This window comes from Rhea pennata, chromosome 2 (assembly GCF_028389875.1).
Source record: "Rhea pennata isolate bPtePen1 chromosome 2, bPtePen1.pri, whole genome shotgun sequence".
NCBI lineage: Eukaryota > Metazoa > Chordata > Aves > Rheiformes > Rheidae > Rhea > Rhea pennata.
In genome coordinates this window covers 11,265,476-11,284,461 of record NC_084664.1, presented here as the reverse complement: position 1 = coordinate 11,284,461, position 18,986 = coordinate 11,265,476, and the positions used below count along the sequence as shown (strand labels likewise).

The 18,986-nt window shown below is 36.4% G+C and overlaps 2 protein-coding genes across 4 annotated transcripts in view; both read left to right on the top strand.

The window, feature by feature from the left end:
• The window catches only part of ESYT2 (extended synaptotagmin 2), a 96,395-nt gene extending 93,116 nt beyond the window's left edge, over positions 1 to 3,279 (top strand). For all 3 annotated transcript variants that reach the window (XM_062568845.1, XM_062568844.1, XM_062568843.1), the window contains one exon: positions 101 to 3,279. In XM_062568845.1, coding sequence (XP_062424829.1) covers positions 101 to 146 — 46 coding nt within the window. In that variant the 3' untranslated portion in view covers positions 147 to 3,279. The remainder of the gene's footprint in view (positions 1 to 100) is intronic.
• A 12,908-nt stretch (positions 3,280 to 16,187) lies between these two features.
• Positions 16,188 to 18,986, top strand: part of NCAPG2 (non-SMC condensin II complex subunit G2) — a 48,852-nt gene continuing 46,053 nt past the window's right edge. Inside the window, exon 1 of the mRNA XM_062567670.1 lies at positions 16,188 to 16,262. Within this exon, the coding sequence (XP_062423654.1) occupies positions 16,188 to 16,262 (75 nt within the window). The remainder of the gene's footprint in view (positions 16,263 to 18,986) is intronic.

Sequence of the window (18,986 nt, the reverse complement as noted above, 5' to 3'; positions counted from 1 at the left end):
TTCTAATAATAGTAATATACACAAATACTTCTGTGTTAATAGTGTTAGTAATGCCTACTAAAAGTAAATGAAAGTTCTCCTTTGTTCTTTTCATTTTTAGGTATGATTTAACAGAAGATGGTACAAGGCCGCATAGTGCAAGCTAGGCTCCTGGGTACTGGGATTTTGCCGGGCATATTTTTGCCAACCTTTATATATTTTTAAAGCATTGCTCTCACAGATGTACCAATATTATTTTTATAGCTTCACTGATTTAGTTCTTAAACACATCCTGAATAATTTTATAACACCTGTTCATTTTATGTAGACATAACCTTTCTCGTTAAACTTTGTATTTTATTTTGCTAAACAATTTTGTGTTACTGTAATGTGCAATAGTACAGTAAAGTAACCTTTTATGTTTAAAATTATCTTTATGGCAGTTGTACCTATTAGAAAGTGAAAAGATGATGTTCTGCTGTTTTCCTGCCTTGTTTTGTATATTACCAACATATACTATATACCATGTAAATACATACTATTTTTTTATAATTCTTCCATGCTGGTTTGAATTCAGAAGAAATTAGATAAAGGATATAGATATTTTCTTCTACATGCATGTTAATTTTGTTAGATGAATCTCTTTTGTCTTTGCAGCACAATGGTCTTAATGTTACTCGTTTTGTGATATTCTTCAAAAACAAGTTGCAAAAGGCATTTTTGCTTTAGTGTGTTTCTGGCCCAGTATGGCTAGTTTAAAATGTACAAAACATTAAATCTTTAATATTTATATATATGTATTATTGGAAAATCATGTTATAGAATATTATAAACAAAAATGAGAATTCTATAAATAATGTATAAAGAAAGGATAAGGTCCATGAATCAATTTATTAATCTGGGTTTTCATTTGATGGAGTAAGCATAGCAAACAGTACAGAGTTTTATTATACAGGTTATTTATCCCCATACTCTGTAGTACTAGACATGTGACCTTCTGAACATATGAGTACATGGATTTTTCTGTATTATAAACAAAATCTTCAACTTAGAACTGTCCCTACTTGCCTTGTTTCATTGATTTATAAGGCAGACAAATCAGCTTGCAGTGTAGGTTCATATAGTAGGCATACATACAGGGCATATGTTATTTTTATTATATTATTCAATACTATGCTAAATAGTATATTATACCTTCAGTAATACTAAAGTGGAACACCAATAGTAAGAAAGTGTGAAACTGAGTTGAAACTGACTGTCGTTACAGTTACTTCATTGCTACTTAGTGTCTTTGGTGCATGAAGAAAATGCACTTTTGTGCTCCAGACAGGTTTCCTGAGAAATACTGGCGTTCTAGTGAAGCATTGCTATAGCCTGCTGCAAGAGCAGCAGTGATACAATTAGCACATGCTGATATGAATTGCCAGTTGAGAGCTGAGGAGAGAGTATCGACCTAAACAGTTCAGTCTCAACTCTAATGTTATGAATTATGGGGAAACTTTTGTATCCAGATCTGGTTTTTCCTTCTTGTAAGTTTTCTCAGACTGTTATAAAAATATGCATTATGAATCCAAGAGAACAGTTTAGCTCTTTCAGAGCCGATAGCCTCAACCTTGGATAAGTATGCAATTAGACAGACAAAGTATATTATTTAGCTAAGATTCTAGAATGGTCTATAAGCCAAGAAAGAATTTTTAAAGCAGAATAATAAACTCCTGGGACTAGCTTTATTATAAAACGACTGACAGAACCTTAATTCTAGGTGTAGAATATGCCTACATTACTAGATGTACCAAAGTGCCTACCATAATGTAGCTTTGTCTTTTTCAAGTTTAAGAATTGACTCATTCAGTTTGTTTAAATTCAGTTTAACATGAGCATTTGTTGCGAGATATGTGCTCGCAGACACATACACCTCTATACAATGGTAGCCTTCTTACCGCCACATTATGTATAAGACAATTCTAGCAAACAAACTTGAATGGTGAATTCTGCTGTTGTTGTTTTCTGATGGATTGGGCAACATAGAGAGGTTCTTTGCATCAGCAAGAGAACTTATTTCTGTTTGAAGGCTTCACTCTATATTGGAATGTATGCATATCTATATATACACATTCATCTGTTTACATGAAATGTAGTATACCTTGAAATATATTTTTGTTAGTTCTCCTTTAAAAGAAATTAGGAAATTGCTAAGTAAGAGAATTACTGTTAATGTAATGAAGATGCAGAAAGTTAAAGCTGATGTAAATAAAGGAGGTGTAGTTCAGGAGATGCAATTCCTTTTGCCTCAGTTCAGCCATAAGTGGAAGGACTTTTGCTGTACATCTGGGCCAGTGACTCCCAAGAGTTTCATCCATAGCCAACAAATAAGCTGTTAGCCTTATTCACTATTTCAAGTCTTTCCGGGGTCAGAAAATGATAGAAGGCTCTGCCCTTGAATACAAAAAAACCCCCACTTATTTTGTCTTTGAAAGTCTCTAGAGGAAAAAAGCACTGTGTCAGGTAAATATGAGATGGTAGTACAAAATGAGTAACTGAATACATAGGACAGATTTTCAGAATAGCTCTGCACCTAAAATTAGGGAAGGATTCTTAAGAGGGCCTATTACCCATTTAGGAATTTAAATTTAAGAGATCGTATTTTTATTGGAATTCAGCAATTCCTATTGACAATAATCAGCCCTGGCTGCCAAACTCCAGGAACTTTCTTCTGAGTGAATTTGGTTCAGAGTAAGACTGCCTAGGTAAGATTCCTTCTGCTCTTCATAGTGGAAACAAATCTCTGTATCATAGTTCCTGAGTGTTCTATTTATATGGAAGTAGTGAGGACAAACATTGTATTTCCTCTGGGTGAAAATCCACACCTCATTATCAAGTCAATGTATTAAATATCAGCTGGTAGCTTTTCATGTAGTTCTTGTTTATCCTGTGCCTTAAAATATGAAAATATGAAGATGTTTAAGAAATGGCTAAAACTAAGGTTTGTTACCTGTAGGTACCAACATGTGTTCTCTACTATTGAAACTATTTTTAGAATTATTCTGCTTTGCTGACAAGAAAACCATCTCTCTCAATTATAGCAGATGTATAACCCAAACTCAACTCAGCATGCATATCACTTTGATTTGGATTAAAATAATTTTAATTTTCTGTCTTAAATCCTTTATCAGAGCTGCAGCAAATGGTGAGAGTTGAAATGAGAACAAAGGGTAATCAGTTTTGTACAGATTGCCTTTTTTGCTCATGTAATTCTACATTATGATGCATGTATTTATTCAATAAACGGTTCATATGGAAGTCAGTGTGTTGTTTTTTTACGCACGCATGCACGTACTTTCCCCTGTTCTGCATGTCCCTTTGCTAAGCTGCTCCAGCAGCTCTGTATCTTGCTTCTGTGGGGAGCCTAGAACTGGACACAGCACTCCAGGACCAAGTAGAGGGGGAGAATCACCTCCCTAGACCTGCTGGCGATGTTCTTCCTAATGCGCTCCTGGATATCATTGGCTTACCTGGCTATAAGGACATGTTGCTGGCTCGTAGCCAACTTGTCCACCAGGACTCCCAGGTCCTTCTACACATAGCTGCTTTCCAGCAAGTCAGCCCCCAGCCTGTACTGGTGCATGGTGTAATTCCTCTCCAGGTGCAGGGCTCAACACTTCCCTTTTCCGAACTTCATGAGATTCCTCTCCTCCCATTTCTCCAGCCTGTCCAGGCCCCTCTGAATGGCAGCATAGTCCTCCAGACTCTCAGCCAGTTTTGTAGCATCAGCAGACTTGCTGAGGAGGCACTCTGTCCCTTCATCCAGATCACGGAGGACTAAACTGAACAAGACTGGACCCAGTACTGGGGTCCTGGTGGACACCAGTGGCCTCCAGCTAGAGTCTGCACTGCTGATCACAGCCCTCTGAGCTCTGTCTTTCAGCCTGTTCTCAATCCACCTCACTGTCCATTCATCTAGCCTGCGCTTCCTGAGCTTGCCTATGAGGATGTTAGTGGAGACCATGTTAAAAGCCTTGCTGAAGTCAAGGTAGACAACGTCCACTGCTCTCCCCTCATCTACCCAGCCAGTTATTCCATCGTAGAAAGTTCCCAAGTTGGTTAAGCAGGATTTGCCCATGGTGAATTCATGCTGACTACTCCTGATCACCTTCTTGCCCTTATTGTGCTTGCAGATGGAATTCAGGATTAGTTGTTTCATCAACTATCTAATAATCTATGGTGCTAATTGTTAATTTTGTTTAGTTGAGAATTGTTTTCCTTAAATTCTCTAGGACATCATTTGTTTTATCATACATTTATCGTATTGCTTCATCTTTCTCAGATAGAACAACAGTTTTCTCAAACTCTGTTTTGAGATTCCCCTATACTTCAAATCCCCTAAAATCCTGCAATACTTTTAAACTCAGAATGATAACCACTGCACATGCTGTTCCATAAGAGGCTTTGCAACTCTTTGCAAATGACAATATGTCATTAAGTACTTTTGTTCTCTTTACTGCTTTTGTTATAAATGCTACCATACTGGGTTTTTTTTGACTAACGCTTCAGGGTTGATTTTTTTACACTGAGATGTTTACAGTCATGATTTATTTCTATACTGGATACTTAGAAATACAAAAATTTAGTAGCTTAATCTTTTCTATATGTAGTATTTTGTTCATCATCACTGATGTCATTTTCCATTGCTTCCCATTCAACTTTTTTAAGGCGTATTGCATATCTTTGCTGTTACTGTGGCTTGAAATTTCTCTATGTGACTTTGTCATCTACAGCTTTTCCTGTAGTGTGTTTTTTTTCTATTCCTTTTCAGATAAATAGTAACAGAGAATACTGATGTGTTCTACTATTTATTTTTTGCCACAATGAAAACATTTTGTTTATTATTCCTTTACTTCTAGGCTCTGGATAGTTAGGGATTCATGGTAACACTGCACTTCCCTGTGGTTACTTAACTGCTTTAGTGGTGTAATATCAGGAGTTTGTCAGAAGTCTTCTGGAAAGCTGAACAGATTGTCCACTGAATCTCTCCTGTTACTCTCATTACTGTTCTGAAAGGTCTTTTTGCCTCCAAATTTTGGACCTATGCCAAAACATTTTGTCAATGTTTTTGGATTAGCTGTATTTTTGATAAATGATTTTCAGAAGTTTTCTTTATTACTGGTGAAGAACAGATCTAGGTTTATCTACTCTAGCTTCTCTGGAATGCAAAATTCTGTAAACAAATTGCTTGCTTTAGCCTCAGCTCATCTCTGTTTCAGTGGTCATGTTGTGATTGTGGTCAATACAGTACATGCACAGTGTAAAAATAAATATGCCGTGACCAGCAATCAGTAGTAAGGTGTGAGTAAGAAAGGTAAGTGGACCATTCAATCTGCTACTACTATTTTGCTTAGTTTACTTATGACAAACTCTTGTATGCATTGATGCCATGTGTTCCTTTATTATGTTCCTAATGTGATTCAGATTTTGTTGTTGCATTGCTAAATAATGCAGTGAGAATAGGAAGAGCACCACAGTTCAGTCTATAAATTGCTTATGATTGTCAAAAATATAACAGGTTATTTTACAAGAGTCTCAGTATTCTGTTAGAGCTTATCCTTCCAGGAAACACAGGAAAATACACAATCGCCCAAAGGAGTTTGTTGTTAGGACACACATGATAAAGCACTAAAATTTCAAGTTTTTTAAGTGGTATTAATGCAAACACAGTGGTAGGGAAAGTTAAGATGCACGGTTCTGTATGCCATTTAACATTTGAAAAATGCACTTCAATTTCAGCTTATTTCATAGTTCATATTAATTTTATATTAAAAGTATATGTTCAGTGAAACTTTCTTACATGGTACTTAAAGGCTATTTTAGTTGAACCTTGTGTCTGAAGACACTCAGCATTCCATTTTGAAGTGGTCGTGAACAGTATGCTTAGAATACATGTATTTAATACCAATGTTCAATTACCTATTTTTTAAAACTGAAAACTACTGCAATACCCAAAACTTAACCACTATTTTTCAAAGGTTAGATATTTTTCAACTATTAATGAGCTTAAGGTAGATTAAATGATGTTTAGTCTCAAATACAGAGTTATACAGTGTTTTAAAATAAGTACAAAATGCAGCAGTCACTGAGGGTTCTGGAAAGCTTATTTCACACTTGAACCTATTTCTACATTTTTTATACATATGTTCAGAAAAAAATGAGCGGCTCTATTACAAATGTATAGCTTGTTAATTTTCAATTGGGTTCAGTAAAATAGAGCAGATGAGAAAGTGCTTTTAGAAAAAAGATTTGGTGTCTGTCCTATGTGCTTAAAATCTTCCAAAACCAATATTCTTTTCTGAAGTTCATGGTGGTTGTTACTATAGTCCTGTGATTTATGATGACCTATTGCCTTCAGCAGGGGAAAGGGATCAGGACATGATTTCCTGTGCTTTGTAGGTTCAGAACATACACAGGATGTTCATGAGGCACCTTAATTCTCGTAAATTCTCATTTTCATAGTGAAACACAAGTGGTTCATTTTTTGTTTATTTTATTATGGCCTGAAGAGTGCATATCAAAAAAGATGGGAGGTGGAAGAACTATTCTGACTTCCTGACTTTGGCCGCTAACATTTTACAAACAAATTTGTAGCAGAATTGTATATCATGATGATCGTATTTTATTGGAAATAGAACAGGGCTGCCTCTCACCTTCCACTTAGCTATTTAAATAAAAACTCGTTTTTCTTTAAAGCGAGAAGGCAATGTCATTTAATTTTGACAGGACACAAGAAGTAACACAAGAGATTCAAGGATGAAAGAGCTAGTAGTTATCAAATAATTTTCTTACTTTCTTAATATCTAACCTCAACCTAAACTGATAGGTTGAAAGATAGACTCTTAGACTGTAATTTTTAATTAGTTGAGTCTATAAGAAGCAAATCTACTGAGATAGTTAATTACTGTAAGTTCATAATGAGTTAAAAATTGTCCAGTACAAATATCAACTTACCTTCAGAACTGAATTTGAAACTTGGAAGGTTATTTGTTATTTTGAATGATCAGTAATCCGATCTGTATAATCAGTAATCAGATATCGAGGTTAATAGAATACCTCATCACTCTGAAATATTAGCCCTGGAAAATTAAAGAGGCTACTGCCCAGGTGCCACGTGACAGTTAAGAGGATTTTGTCCACATTATAGACTAAATTAACTCATCATTCTGTACCAGTTTGATTGTGATTTTAAATCACAGTCCTGAAAGAAATGGTATACTACTTTCGCCTTTAAAATAAGGGTGTTGTAAAAGGATCATTCCAACTGCTCTATCTGTGATCTTTTTTTACTCAAAGATTAAGGGAGGGAATGATGATTATAAGCATTATCTCATGTTAGTCTGACAGAATAACAGTTTTTTAAAATGCCTATTTTTAAATTTTATTAAAAACAAGGTAAAATTTCCAGATACATTGTCTGGTCAGGTTACTCTTTGCACCTGTCTTTTTGCGCTTTTATTTTCCACCTATCTCTTTTCTTCCTTACTGTATAAATATGAAGCCAAAAGAGGAGAATAAACGGTCTATCATACTGTGATTTGTATATGCTTAATTGTAAGGAACAAAATTTTTCTGTCCTGAAAAGAGTATTTTTCAAGTAGTGTTTGATAATCTGCTGTTTGCCATTCTGTAACCAGCAATGATTAGAGGCAGGCTCAAGTTGCATCTGAAAAGCTATGAAAGCTTGAGCCAAGGAAAGAGATACCTATTAACTCCAAGTCAGGAAGTTCGTCCCTGACAAACACCATGGCTGACTAGAGAGGATATACTCCTGGCACATGGAATAAACAGCTGTCCAGAGGATGCAAAGGCCACTGGTAGATCCAAGCTCTCTGAAGCTGACGGTGATGCACTCTGCATTCATCTGCAGGGAACACTGAATCCAGACTGAGAAGACTACTGCAGACCCATTTCCGCAGGTGCTACCAAAGTGAAGCAACCTGTTCTCCCCTTTTGCTTTTTGGAGTCCTCAGTAGCCAGAGACTTTATATTACAGAGGACTTGTGGGATAATTTTGACCAGTTTATGATCCAAATAGTAAGAGATGGAAGCACAAAGCTAGTTGAGATTGCAGCCTTTCACACACAAGTTGTATGTGTCTACGTCCCAGTGAATCACAGCTAGGCAAGTAACCCCTCAGGCTAAGTGCAAGAAATGACATACACTGAAGAAAGTTGTAAACTCTCAGCAGACTGCTTTCTTCTCTCTCTCTCTCTCTCTCTTTTTTTTTTTAAACACAGTAATAGATTGGACTAGATTCCTCCTGAGATCTCTTCCAACCCAAATTATTTTGATTCTAGAGTAAATGCACAATAGACTTCTCTCACATTTCTGGGCCTGTGCAGTAGGTCTTCATGTGTGTTTTGCTGTGTAACTCCAGACTCTGAGCTGGACAAGGCAGTAGCTCTGGCTGAGCATAAAAAGGAGCATATGGCAGAAAGTTACAAGCTCTTATAAGTCAGAGTGCAAAAAGCATTTAGTAATTAAAAATATGTTGATCTGTGCATGGAACTTGAGTTGCAACATAAATAATGCTAGTCAAGTGACAATTGTCCTTAGTGAAGGTTATGAATTTTACTGGATCACTGAGCTGTGTTCCCTGAAACAAAAACTGTACACACGTTTGATAGTTGTTGCTTCCAATACTGAATTTCCAATAAGGTTTTTCTAATTCTTCAACTAGGTTTGCAGGCTGATATATTATTCTGCAAACTTTGAGACATCGACAACTGGGGCTTACCAGGAATTTCACAAAAATTACTAATTTAATAAAGAATATTCTATACGACTGTTCTATACTAGCCCCAACACTAGAGAAATATTTCAACTGATAAGCTGAAATACTTCAAGTATCTTGCATGTTCTTCTGTTGCTATCTGTAGGTTTAATGCTATCATATAGCCATGTTTTCAACTGAGAATTGATAAGACCCTTTTATCTGGTACTGCATGAATCATGAAATGTTCTCTCAGCTCAAGTAAATATGATAACCACTGAACATATGCGTTATCATACATTTTAACTTGAAACGCAAATGGATAAATCTGAAGTGGGACAAGAGCACTCATCTAAATGAAGAACTGTTTCAAACCTTGTCATTCATACAGGTGACAAATGAAATTAAAGATACTGAAAACATGGTAATGAAAATGGCTATTCATGACTTATACAATGATGTTTATGTGCTGGTTCTTTGCATTTTATTAGGCAAAACATTAAGCTTAATTAGGTGGCAGTAAAATAAATTGGACTTGAAGGTTTAAGTAGTAAGATGAGCTTTCTGAAAAGAGGTATAAATCTTTGTGTTTTTGGCAATTTTGTTCTAAGACAGCTTTCACTGTACTTAATATCCTTTTTCTAGACGTTACTGGAAATATACAAAACAGTTTTAAACATTTTATTTATAAAGCACTTTAGTTTTGATTTTCTTGTCTTTCACAATCAGACTTCTTCGGATTTATCAGAAGTTTTTGGATTTATGCTTATTAATGCACTATTTTTTTTTTTCTGAAAACCACCTTATATTCCACTAGATGGTGGTGTAGATCCTAATGTCAAAAACCGTTTTTGCTGCCTGTTCACTTTGTTTCTTGTACAAAGTGATCTGGAGATTCTGCAGTTTTGGGAGTGGAGCATGAAGTGTTCACTGCTTTTAAGCTAGGATTAACTGGCAGTCTCCTCAATGCACCTGGCTCTCCTCCGCTGATCTAATGCATAACTGATGCTAACAACACTGAGTTTTGTAATGAGGTTAATAATAAGGCTCATACCACATTTGGCAAGTATTTTTATGAAGCCATGTGGTTGTGATGCATGGAGAAATAAAACAACTGGTTCAAGTAATTTTGTGATTTGAATCTTCTCATAAATCAAGGTCTATTTTGTGTCTACAACAAATTTAGTATGCATCTGTGAGCAATTCTCTTAGGTGTTTCATGCCTTAGATATTTGGCCTATAAAATTAGAGTTGATTACAGAATGGGACTTCTGCAGAGGAGGTAGCACAACTTCAGTAAGATTAAGTGCAGAAACTTGAAACCAATCAGAAGCAGGTAGAACTCAAATTATAGATCTTAGTAATTTTAAGACATGAGCAAGGACCTCAGTCTTCATTGGCATATTTGAAACATTACCATGCTGTAAATATTTATTCCTGCTATTGGTGAAGGAGTTCAAGTATGAGGCTAGAAACTCAGGGTATCTAACAATAAATATGGCTGCAGGGGAAGAGGGGGAGGAGAGAATTTTTAAGGGCAAAGTCAAAATTCTACTAGAAGAAATACCTTTCAAAACAATCTTTTTTTTAAGGACATGATGAGAAAATATTTGCCAAGTCATATTGTCAAAAGATTCTTGTGATGCTAAATGTGTCTGGCCTACAGAGCAGGAATAACTGACACGTGTGTCTAAACTAGGAGACTTGGAGCACTTTCAGGTGTGTGACTCCCTTGCGACATCCTGGTCTGATATCACACTGACACCTCAGCAAGTATTACCCTGCCTCAAATCCCTATTTGTAAGCTGATGCATAAAGCGAACTGAGCGTGAAGCCGCTAGGAGGAGCGTGGTGGGCTTCTGCTAAGTTCCTGACTTGGATCAGGAACATGGCAAAGGCCCATCTCTCAGGTTTGACAAAACCTACATTAATGTGAGGGAGTAATACATGCTGATATATTCACCAACCAATGTAAAAGAGCTTTATAATTATAAATACATATATGTATATGTGTGTATCTATGTATGTATATATACACAGTAACCACAGTCATATAGATTATGTATGGGTGCGTGTGAAAATATGTATATATATATAGAGAGAGAGAGAGAAGCAAATCATGTCCGTTCTGACATTTGTACAATGTATTCATATTTTATACTAGATAGATGGAACAGTAATCATCTCCTATCTGACAGATGTCTTTCACCATGAAGCCTCTAGAAGCGCTTTTAAAATTAGTAACAGTATTTATATACTTTACAAACAATTATTCTCTTTTTCCATAAAGCCTAAAATAGAACGAGGGTTGAAAGGAGACAAAACGCTTCCGTGAGTTGTAAATTGCTAATGATTCATACTGTTAAGATCAATAGGGTTAAGGCAATTTAGACACAGGAGATGTGAATATAGCCTTTTACATCTGAAAAAAATTAACACGCTAGTGTTATAAATTTACTCATTGATACACAATATTCTCAAAGATGCTTATGATTTTATACTAGAAAATGTTTTTTGTAGTTATAATGAAAAAAGTGATACTTGTTTGAAGTATTCCATTAAGTTTTTATACACAACACGTTTTCATGGATTATATTTACAGTAGAATGAATTTAGGTGTGCAAGTGTTACCTAATGATAATTTCTTTTTATCAGCATTTTACAGCATTTCAGAAATCTCCTTTTCGTTTGCGTGGCACTAATAGTTAGCAGAGTAAGATTACTGTAATTTGTAACACCACTTACAAGGGAAGAAGTCTGGAAGTAAGAGCATCAACAAAGTTGCAATGAAATTCATCCTGGTAGGAAAAGCCCGCAAGACACCCAGCAGTACCAGTTAATTCCCACAGGGTGGCAGTTCAGTACCTCAATAGCATCTAGAGCTACTCTCAAGGGAGTGGCTATTCAGAAAAGCTTTTGCCTTGTCCGTGAGCATTTTCTTTCTTTCTTTCTTTCCATTTTTTTTTTTTTTTTTTTGTCAGAGTTAACATGGCCTTTGTTTTTCTTCTGTAGTAATTTTTTCCTACTTAATCTCTTATGCTCTAAGGTTGTTTCATGTTAATAATATAAGGAAGTAAGCAGTTTCAAGGTATAATCACACTACCATCGAAAACTGCCAGTTGCCTTTGAATAACGGATGGCATGATTGGCAGTATTACCTTCAGGCAAGGGGAGATCTGGAGAAGTTGAACAGTGTGAAACTTCGTTGCTCTCCCATGCTGTTCAGATTATTTATCAGAGTAAGTGAAGATGAAAAATAAATCAAAGGAAATGAACGCATGTAAATTATTAACAGCCTGCCTCAGACAATGAGCAGATTTCATGGATCCTGTATTAACTATAACAAATTATATTATATATTCAAAAGAAAAGAAATAGGGGTAACAATTCTAAAAGGTATATAATGCATACAATAGTATCATCAGAAACTTATCTGGAAGATAACACTGTAAATAGGAAATAAAAATAATATAAATATCAAAAAAGCACCATGACACTCAGGGAGTAACTTGTTTATTTTTACAAGAATTTATAATGCTGAAATATACAGGTTAAAATGGAATATTTGATACAGTCCAAATACGAGATTCTTGTGAAAGACATTTGTAATTGAGATCTCTTACGCAGGCCACAGACGAGAGAAAAAAAGACTAGTTTATGATGAAGCAGTAATACAAAAGCAAATCTTTATTTGCTGTTGCTCAGCAACCATGTGTGGAGGGGCCATTTTTCATTTTTGCTTTAACTTAACTTGACAGGAAAATGATAATAAATATGAGATTATTATCAAAGGGTATAGATTATTTTGAACAGATGAACAGACATGTCAAAAAGAGGCATGTAATTTAGTGGCTCTTGAAAGAGAGAACATTAGAGAAACTGAAAAATGGGATTGTAGCTTCATTACTAGCTTGCAGTTCTTTTCTTCTTCCAGCCTTTCTCCCCAAACCCAAAAGAATCCTACCAAATTCTATTCTGCATTTCTGGTTTCTCTACATAGTTCTTTTAAATGAATTTTTCAGTGTTATTCAGTCTGTTGTTATCTGTGTCAACTTTTAGTTTCAATAATATGAAAGAATCATTCTGTGGTTGCTATGCAACACAAATCATAAGCTAAAATATGTTTTAGTTTGTTTGCTAAATGGGAATGTGCATGACTAAATGCACCTAATCAGGTGACTTAATGTAGCATCTAATTAAAGGACTAATCAGTCCTAACTGATTAGTTAGTGAGGACTAACTCAGTCCACACAAGAGACAAAAAACAAATCAATTCAGTTCTAAAACGTCAGTTTTTTAATATAGACAAAAAGTATAGATATTTGCACAACAAATGTCAGTTTTCATACTTTTTATTTACTTTTACTATTGTACAAGTATGATGGATTGATCCTACAACTCATTTTAAGCCAACTGTTTTACGGCCTTTGCACTTAGCTGACTACCTAACTTAAAAGGCAAGTCCAGTGGTTCTCCCGGGACCTTTCTTGTGGTTGCCAGCAGGTAGATGATGCGGGTTGCTGGACTGGCTTTTCCACACTTCAAAGGAGACAAGCTTTTGTTTAGGTGAGGCTACTGAGAATATGACTGAGAATGGAGAGAGTCAAGTGTTTATTTAGATTTGGGAGAAGGAGTAGCACTGAATTGTCAGCATGCAGGAGAGAGAATGCTCAAGAGTAGTCTCCTGACTGCCAAGTCCTTCTGCCAGACTGTCCCTTCCTTGAGTAATGACCATCTTAAAAATTGCAAATAATGTAACACATTCTCCAACTGGTCCTTACAGTAATTTTCATTGGGCAAATAATTTCTTTAGCTTCTTTAGACCAGTTAAGTTTTCTTTTAAAACCAAATGATTTTAAGTTTTACCTATCTTCTGCTAATGCTTTTCTCTTTGTTTTCATTAACATTACTCATTTACTACATATGTTTTTGAAGCAACATAGAATAGCATCTATTATACAGGATAAGCATAAAATAAACTTTATTTTTATCCTATAGTTTTGAAAGTATGTAAAAAAGTGGTTAAATAGGTTACTCGGAACTTTTAAAACAGGAAAAGTCCTTAAGTTAAACATGGGAGAAAATGTTACTGTTTAATTTTGAGACCAAGCAAGATTAAAGAAGATTCTATATCAAAGTATTACTGAAAACATAACTATTTCTTTTTAAAAGAGTGAATTTCTACATATAGTATTCTTAATTAAATGGAATCTGAATCAGATTTTGCTTTTAAAATTACACTCTGGAAAAGTTCAATTAGTGTGAGAATTTTTTTAGAAATCGACGTTGATTTTATTTTTTGTTTGTATAGCAAAGCACATGGTCTGTACTACAATCATACACTGAAAGTAAACAACTTTAGTCAAGCACCTAATTCTTCAAAACAGCTAACAACACTGGGAAATATTGAAAAATACAAGGTTATTGGGAAGGCAAAACTGAAAAATATAAATTAAGCCCTTACCAAGTGACTAATTTGTAAAGGAGTTCAAAACAAGTGGGACAAGTAATATTACAGAATGTGAAAGCTGTTTATGCTTAATTCAAGGAACTGAGTCCAACTACTGCTGCCTACTGCAGAGTAAGTTAAAAAAATATAAAAAGGAGCTATTTCCAGTTAGATTTTTTTTTTTAAAAGTGAAGATTTGTCGAAGTGGAAATGTCCTCTGGCCTACATACTTTCCCACAAACTCAGCTGGTTGGCCAGTTTTGCTTTATTGTTGCTTGGACAAGTGCACTCACCACGACCAAGATTAAAAGCATAGCTGTCAACACTAGCTGTTCAAGAACATTTTTGGAGAAAGAGCTGATGTAACGAACTGGATGCTGCGGCCTTTCTGAGGAAATGGCACGCACTTTGGTACAAATACCCTGTCGCTGCCACCCAAGATCTGTGGAAGAAGGCCTGCTGTTTCTTAAGCATATAAATGAATGTAATTAAACTTTTTTTATCCCACTTTGAAGTGGATGAGAATTATGAGATGGCTACAGGAAGACAACAGCAAGCGCCTATGCAGACTGACACCCTCTCGGCGACCTCAGAGGAACGGGTTCGACGCCCCTCCGCCGCAGCGAGCGCCGTAACGGCGCCCGCGCGCGCACTAACGGCTGCGCCGCGCGCGGGCAAGGGGAGGAGACAGAGAGGAGGGGGGGCGCGGCCACGCCCCTCCCCGCCGCGCCGATGGGCCCGGCCCGGCCCTGCGCACGCGCCGCGCGCCCTCGCAGTGGCGTTGCAAGCGAGAGGCGAAGCGGAGGCGGGAGTGGGAGAAGATCTCGCGAGACGGGAGAGGCGCGCGCTCGCCTGCGCCTAACGGCTGCCGCGGGAGAGTTCGAAACGGCCAGGAGAGCGCGCGCGGCGGTGGCGGCGGCGGCCGGGTCTCTGTGTGAGTGCGGGCAGCGGGCGCGGCCCCGGGCTGCGGGGGGGGGGGGGGCGAAGTTGGAGGAGGAGGAGGAGGATGAGGATGGGTGAGCGAGGCGCTGTCGCGTCTCCGGGCAGCCCTGGGGCTAGTGCTTCTTTCGGCTCTGGGAAGAGGCGCGTTGGGGGCGGGACAGTCCTACCAACACGATTTTCCTTGGGCAACACTGCTGCGATATTCGGGCTACTCTCCTTTGCTTCGTTGCATTTTGAGAGCGCCTTTTTTGTTTTCCTCTTGCGTTAGCTGCCAAAGGTTTTGGGATATGTAGCCGGTCTGTCCATGAGGATTGCTTTCTGTGAGAGTGCCAGGTAAGCGGCCCTCGTAACTTGCCAGTTGCTTCCTCTCGTATTCGGGAGGTACAGCGGTCTGTGAGGCTGTGCAGTGAACCTGGTAATTACCTGGCAAAAAGTAATTTAGTGGTTAATTTGGATCAGTTCCCTGTGTTAGCATCCAACATATTTTGATGTGGCATCACAGACAAGTGAGAGACAGCAGTAGAGGCTGTGTATGGTCGTCTTCCAGCTGATAGGGATAGGAGACCTTTGTCAGGAATCACCTTGGATGGAAAGTTGCAGGTAAGTTAAGCTCTTAGTTTTAAAAAGTGATCTCGATGGTTTCCTGTAAGACCAACTGGACAAGACAGAGGAGGAGAGAACCTTGTGCTGCCTATCAGTGCTTTTCGTGCAAGTAAATACTGCTGCCTGGAATGATGGCTAGCCAAATAGGGGATGTGTGTTAGAAAAGTTGTTCTTGTTAAAAGTGAAAGCATCAATTAAAAAAACCTACTTTTAAGACTTTCCTATTTAATAAAGGAATTAAAAACAGTACTTAAAAGTACTGTGGTCTCATGCAGTTATGAATCTAAACACTATAAATCAGGTTGAGGGGAGAAAGAGTATCATATAATGATTTGGATGAAAAGCATGAGCTCATACATTCTCATTGGGTTCAAGAATGACCTTATTTTGAGATGTAATACTCTTTCCTAATTTTTTTTCTTGTAGGTTTATAACACAAGGAAAAGAAAGACCATAATGAAGCGTGAAGCATTTTTACAAGTTGTGTCTAAGGACTCACTTGAAGACTTCTTGCGTTTTACTCAGGTTCCTGTAAGTAAGCCATGATACATGTGCATGACTAACAAATCTTAAGTCTATTAATAGTGCACAAATGTTTTGCATCCAAGAGGCAGAAAATTTTTCTCTGATACCTCAATACGTGCTAGAATAATAGCATGTATGCAGAGATAACAACACTGTTGCAGAAAATAAGTCCAAATGATACTTAGTGGAGCTTACCTGAAAAAGTTATGGAATCTGAAATTTTTTCTGTTAGAAAGCAGGTAATTTTTAAATGCTTGGTTGTATATAGTTTGCAGGTTTAAAATAATGATTAGTGCAGCAAAAATACTAGAAAAATATTCATTTGATACTAATAAAGTCTTATTTTTAAAACTTTGATCTATAGAAGAGTAAATTTGTTGCTGTATGGTTAATGGCAGTTAATATACAGACATAGCAAAGGTATGTTTCAGTAGCATTTGTTCATTGATTTAATAGTTTAGACTGTCTACTTCTTTAGTCAATATATAATTGTATATAATAGTTCTTTCTACCACTGAGTGTTCTAGAGATGTGATAGAGAGTAATAGATTGCTCTCTACAGAAAGAAGCAGAGAGAGGAACAACCACTGAAATCTACTCCTTTTGTGTGTGTAATATTGCATGATAATCAGAAATAATGATTTGCACTGTGGCATTTTCCTCTAAATTTCAAACTGGTATGGAGACATGCTAGTCCTCATGAACATCTCTTGCTAACCTGAATAGATGATATTGTCGCGTTTGTTTCAAGATTTCTGTCTTCCTCTCTAGCAGCCTCTCTATTCCATTATATAAAACACAAATATTATGAAGAGGAATCTTTTAAGTCTTTTTTCTGCTTTACTGGCTGTGTATGTTGAAAACTAAACATTTTTTTTTAAGACTTAGTTTTAATTCCACAACTTCAAAACTCTTAAGGTTTTATCAGATAACGACTCCTTTTTTATTTTAATATTTTTTTTAAACTCTGTGAAGCTTTTATAATGCTGTTTTGCTTGTCATTGTTTTACCAACGTCCCTATCTACCTTTTATCATTCTCTTTTAGATATTAATAAAGTTCTATGAATAAAAGACTTAATAATAAAATAACTAGTCTGAACTAATATAATTTGGTTTTGTTTTTTTCCTGATCTAACCAGTATTTTCCTAATATTCCCTTTGTCAGGATAAAATAAGTAGTACAGTTGAACTCCATGTCCACAGGGGCACAGATTAATTTACTAATATAGTATAAATAAGAAACCTATCACGTCTAGGATAGGTATGGTGCACCACGTAGTAAGCTTAGAATTCTAGAGCTTGTTTCTTTCCCAAACATTGTTCAGAGTCTTTTTGTCCAAGTATTTTGCAAGCTTTTCAATTGCACTCCAATGTGTAACTTAGATGACAGCTTTATTAATGGATTGCTATTGCTTGAAATCTCCTTCCCATTATTTTTCCCATTTCTCTCCAAATCACTTTACAAAGAAATTGTTCTGTTTAGGATAACATAGAATATTTGCTAAGTTTTGTTGTTGATAGTCATGTTATTTCTGCCTTCTCCATCCACTAACCTATCTTGACATACCTCTTGGTCTATTCATGTTAAAAATTGCTTTTCCATCTTGAAGAACGATATTATGTGTGTATCATTATTTTTCATCACCAGTTCACAAGAGCTGTCTTACAACGGTATGCTGCTGTATATTACTTGTGAAACTGAATTGCTTTGCCAAAAGAAAAATACAGCCCTTTAGTATTTTTAGAAATAAACTGATTGACTTGTCCGTTTTGCCACAGTTTACTAGCCTGTGTCCTTTTTGTTTCTAGGCTACAGTCCAATCCCATAAACCTAACCCTTGCAAATATTTCTGGAAATGGATTATCACCAGCTGTAAAGACTATATTGATTAAAACTGTCTTCATTCCTTTGCGGTATAGGAGCACAGGAATATCCAGATTACTTTTTGATTATCTAAGAGACCTGAGTTGTTTTATTCATTTCCTCTCCAAACTTTCAATGGAGAAGAGTGTTACGACTATGTTTCATCTTAGTGAACACTTTCCTTAAATAATTTTTAAATAATAGGCTTCCTTTCTGAAGGAGGCTGTGGTGGTATATTCTGTTCTTTAAAAGTCAGTGTATAGGTATGGAAAGAAGGAGAAAGGAAAGCAGCAAGACTCAAAAAATCCTTACTTTTCATATTGTATTTATGCCCTGCTTATTCTACCTATTTTGTCCTCTAGTCTCAGAATTTGCCTTTTTGAAAAAAAAAATTGTTCTTAGCATTACTGCTTCTTCAACATCTTCAACATCTCTCATTCCTTCCCTCCTTTTAATCCTTGTTTGCTTTGGGCTTTGCTGTTTTCTTACTTTTGTTTTTAAAAGTTTGCTATCATATATGATGATACTGAGTCTCAAAATTTTTATGAAATGCTGTAATTTTCCAGTATGAAATTTTCCAGTAAATACTCTTCCAATCCAAGAAAATACACTAGTTCTTAGCCATATACATGATGCGTATTTTCTTTTCTGTCGTCCAATGACACCTTTTCCCTAGGAGATTCTGGAATAATTCTACTTCATTTCATCCCAAGGAAGGGTCAGAAAGCTCTAGTCTTATTATGAATACATTCTTTTTGAACAAAACAGTACAATCTTAGTATCCTGTCTTCTGGGTTTGTTTGAAGTAGAGGCCTGGAGAACTTCTCATGCAGCCTTTACTTTACTGTCTGTGTTTGCAGCTGTA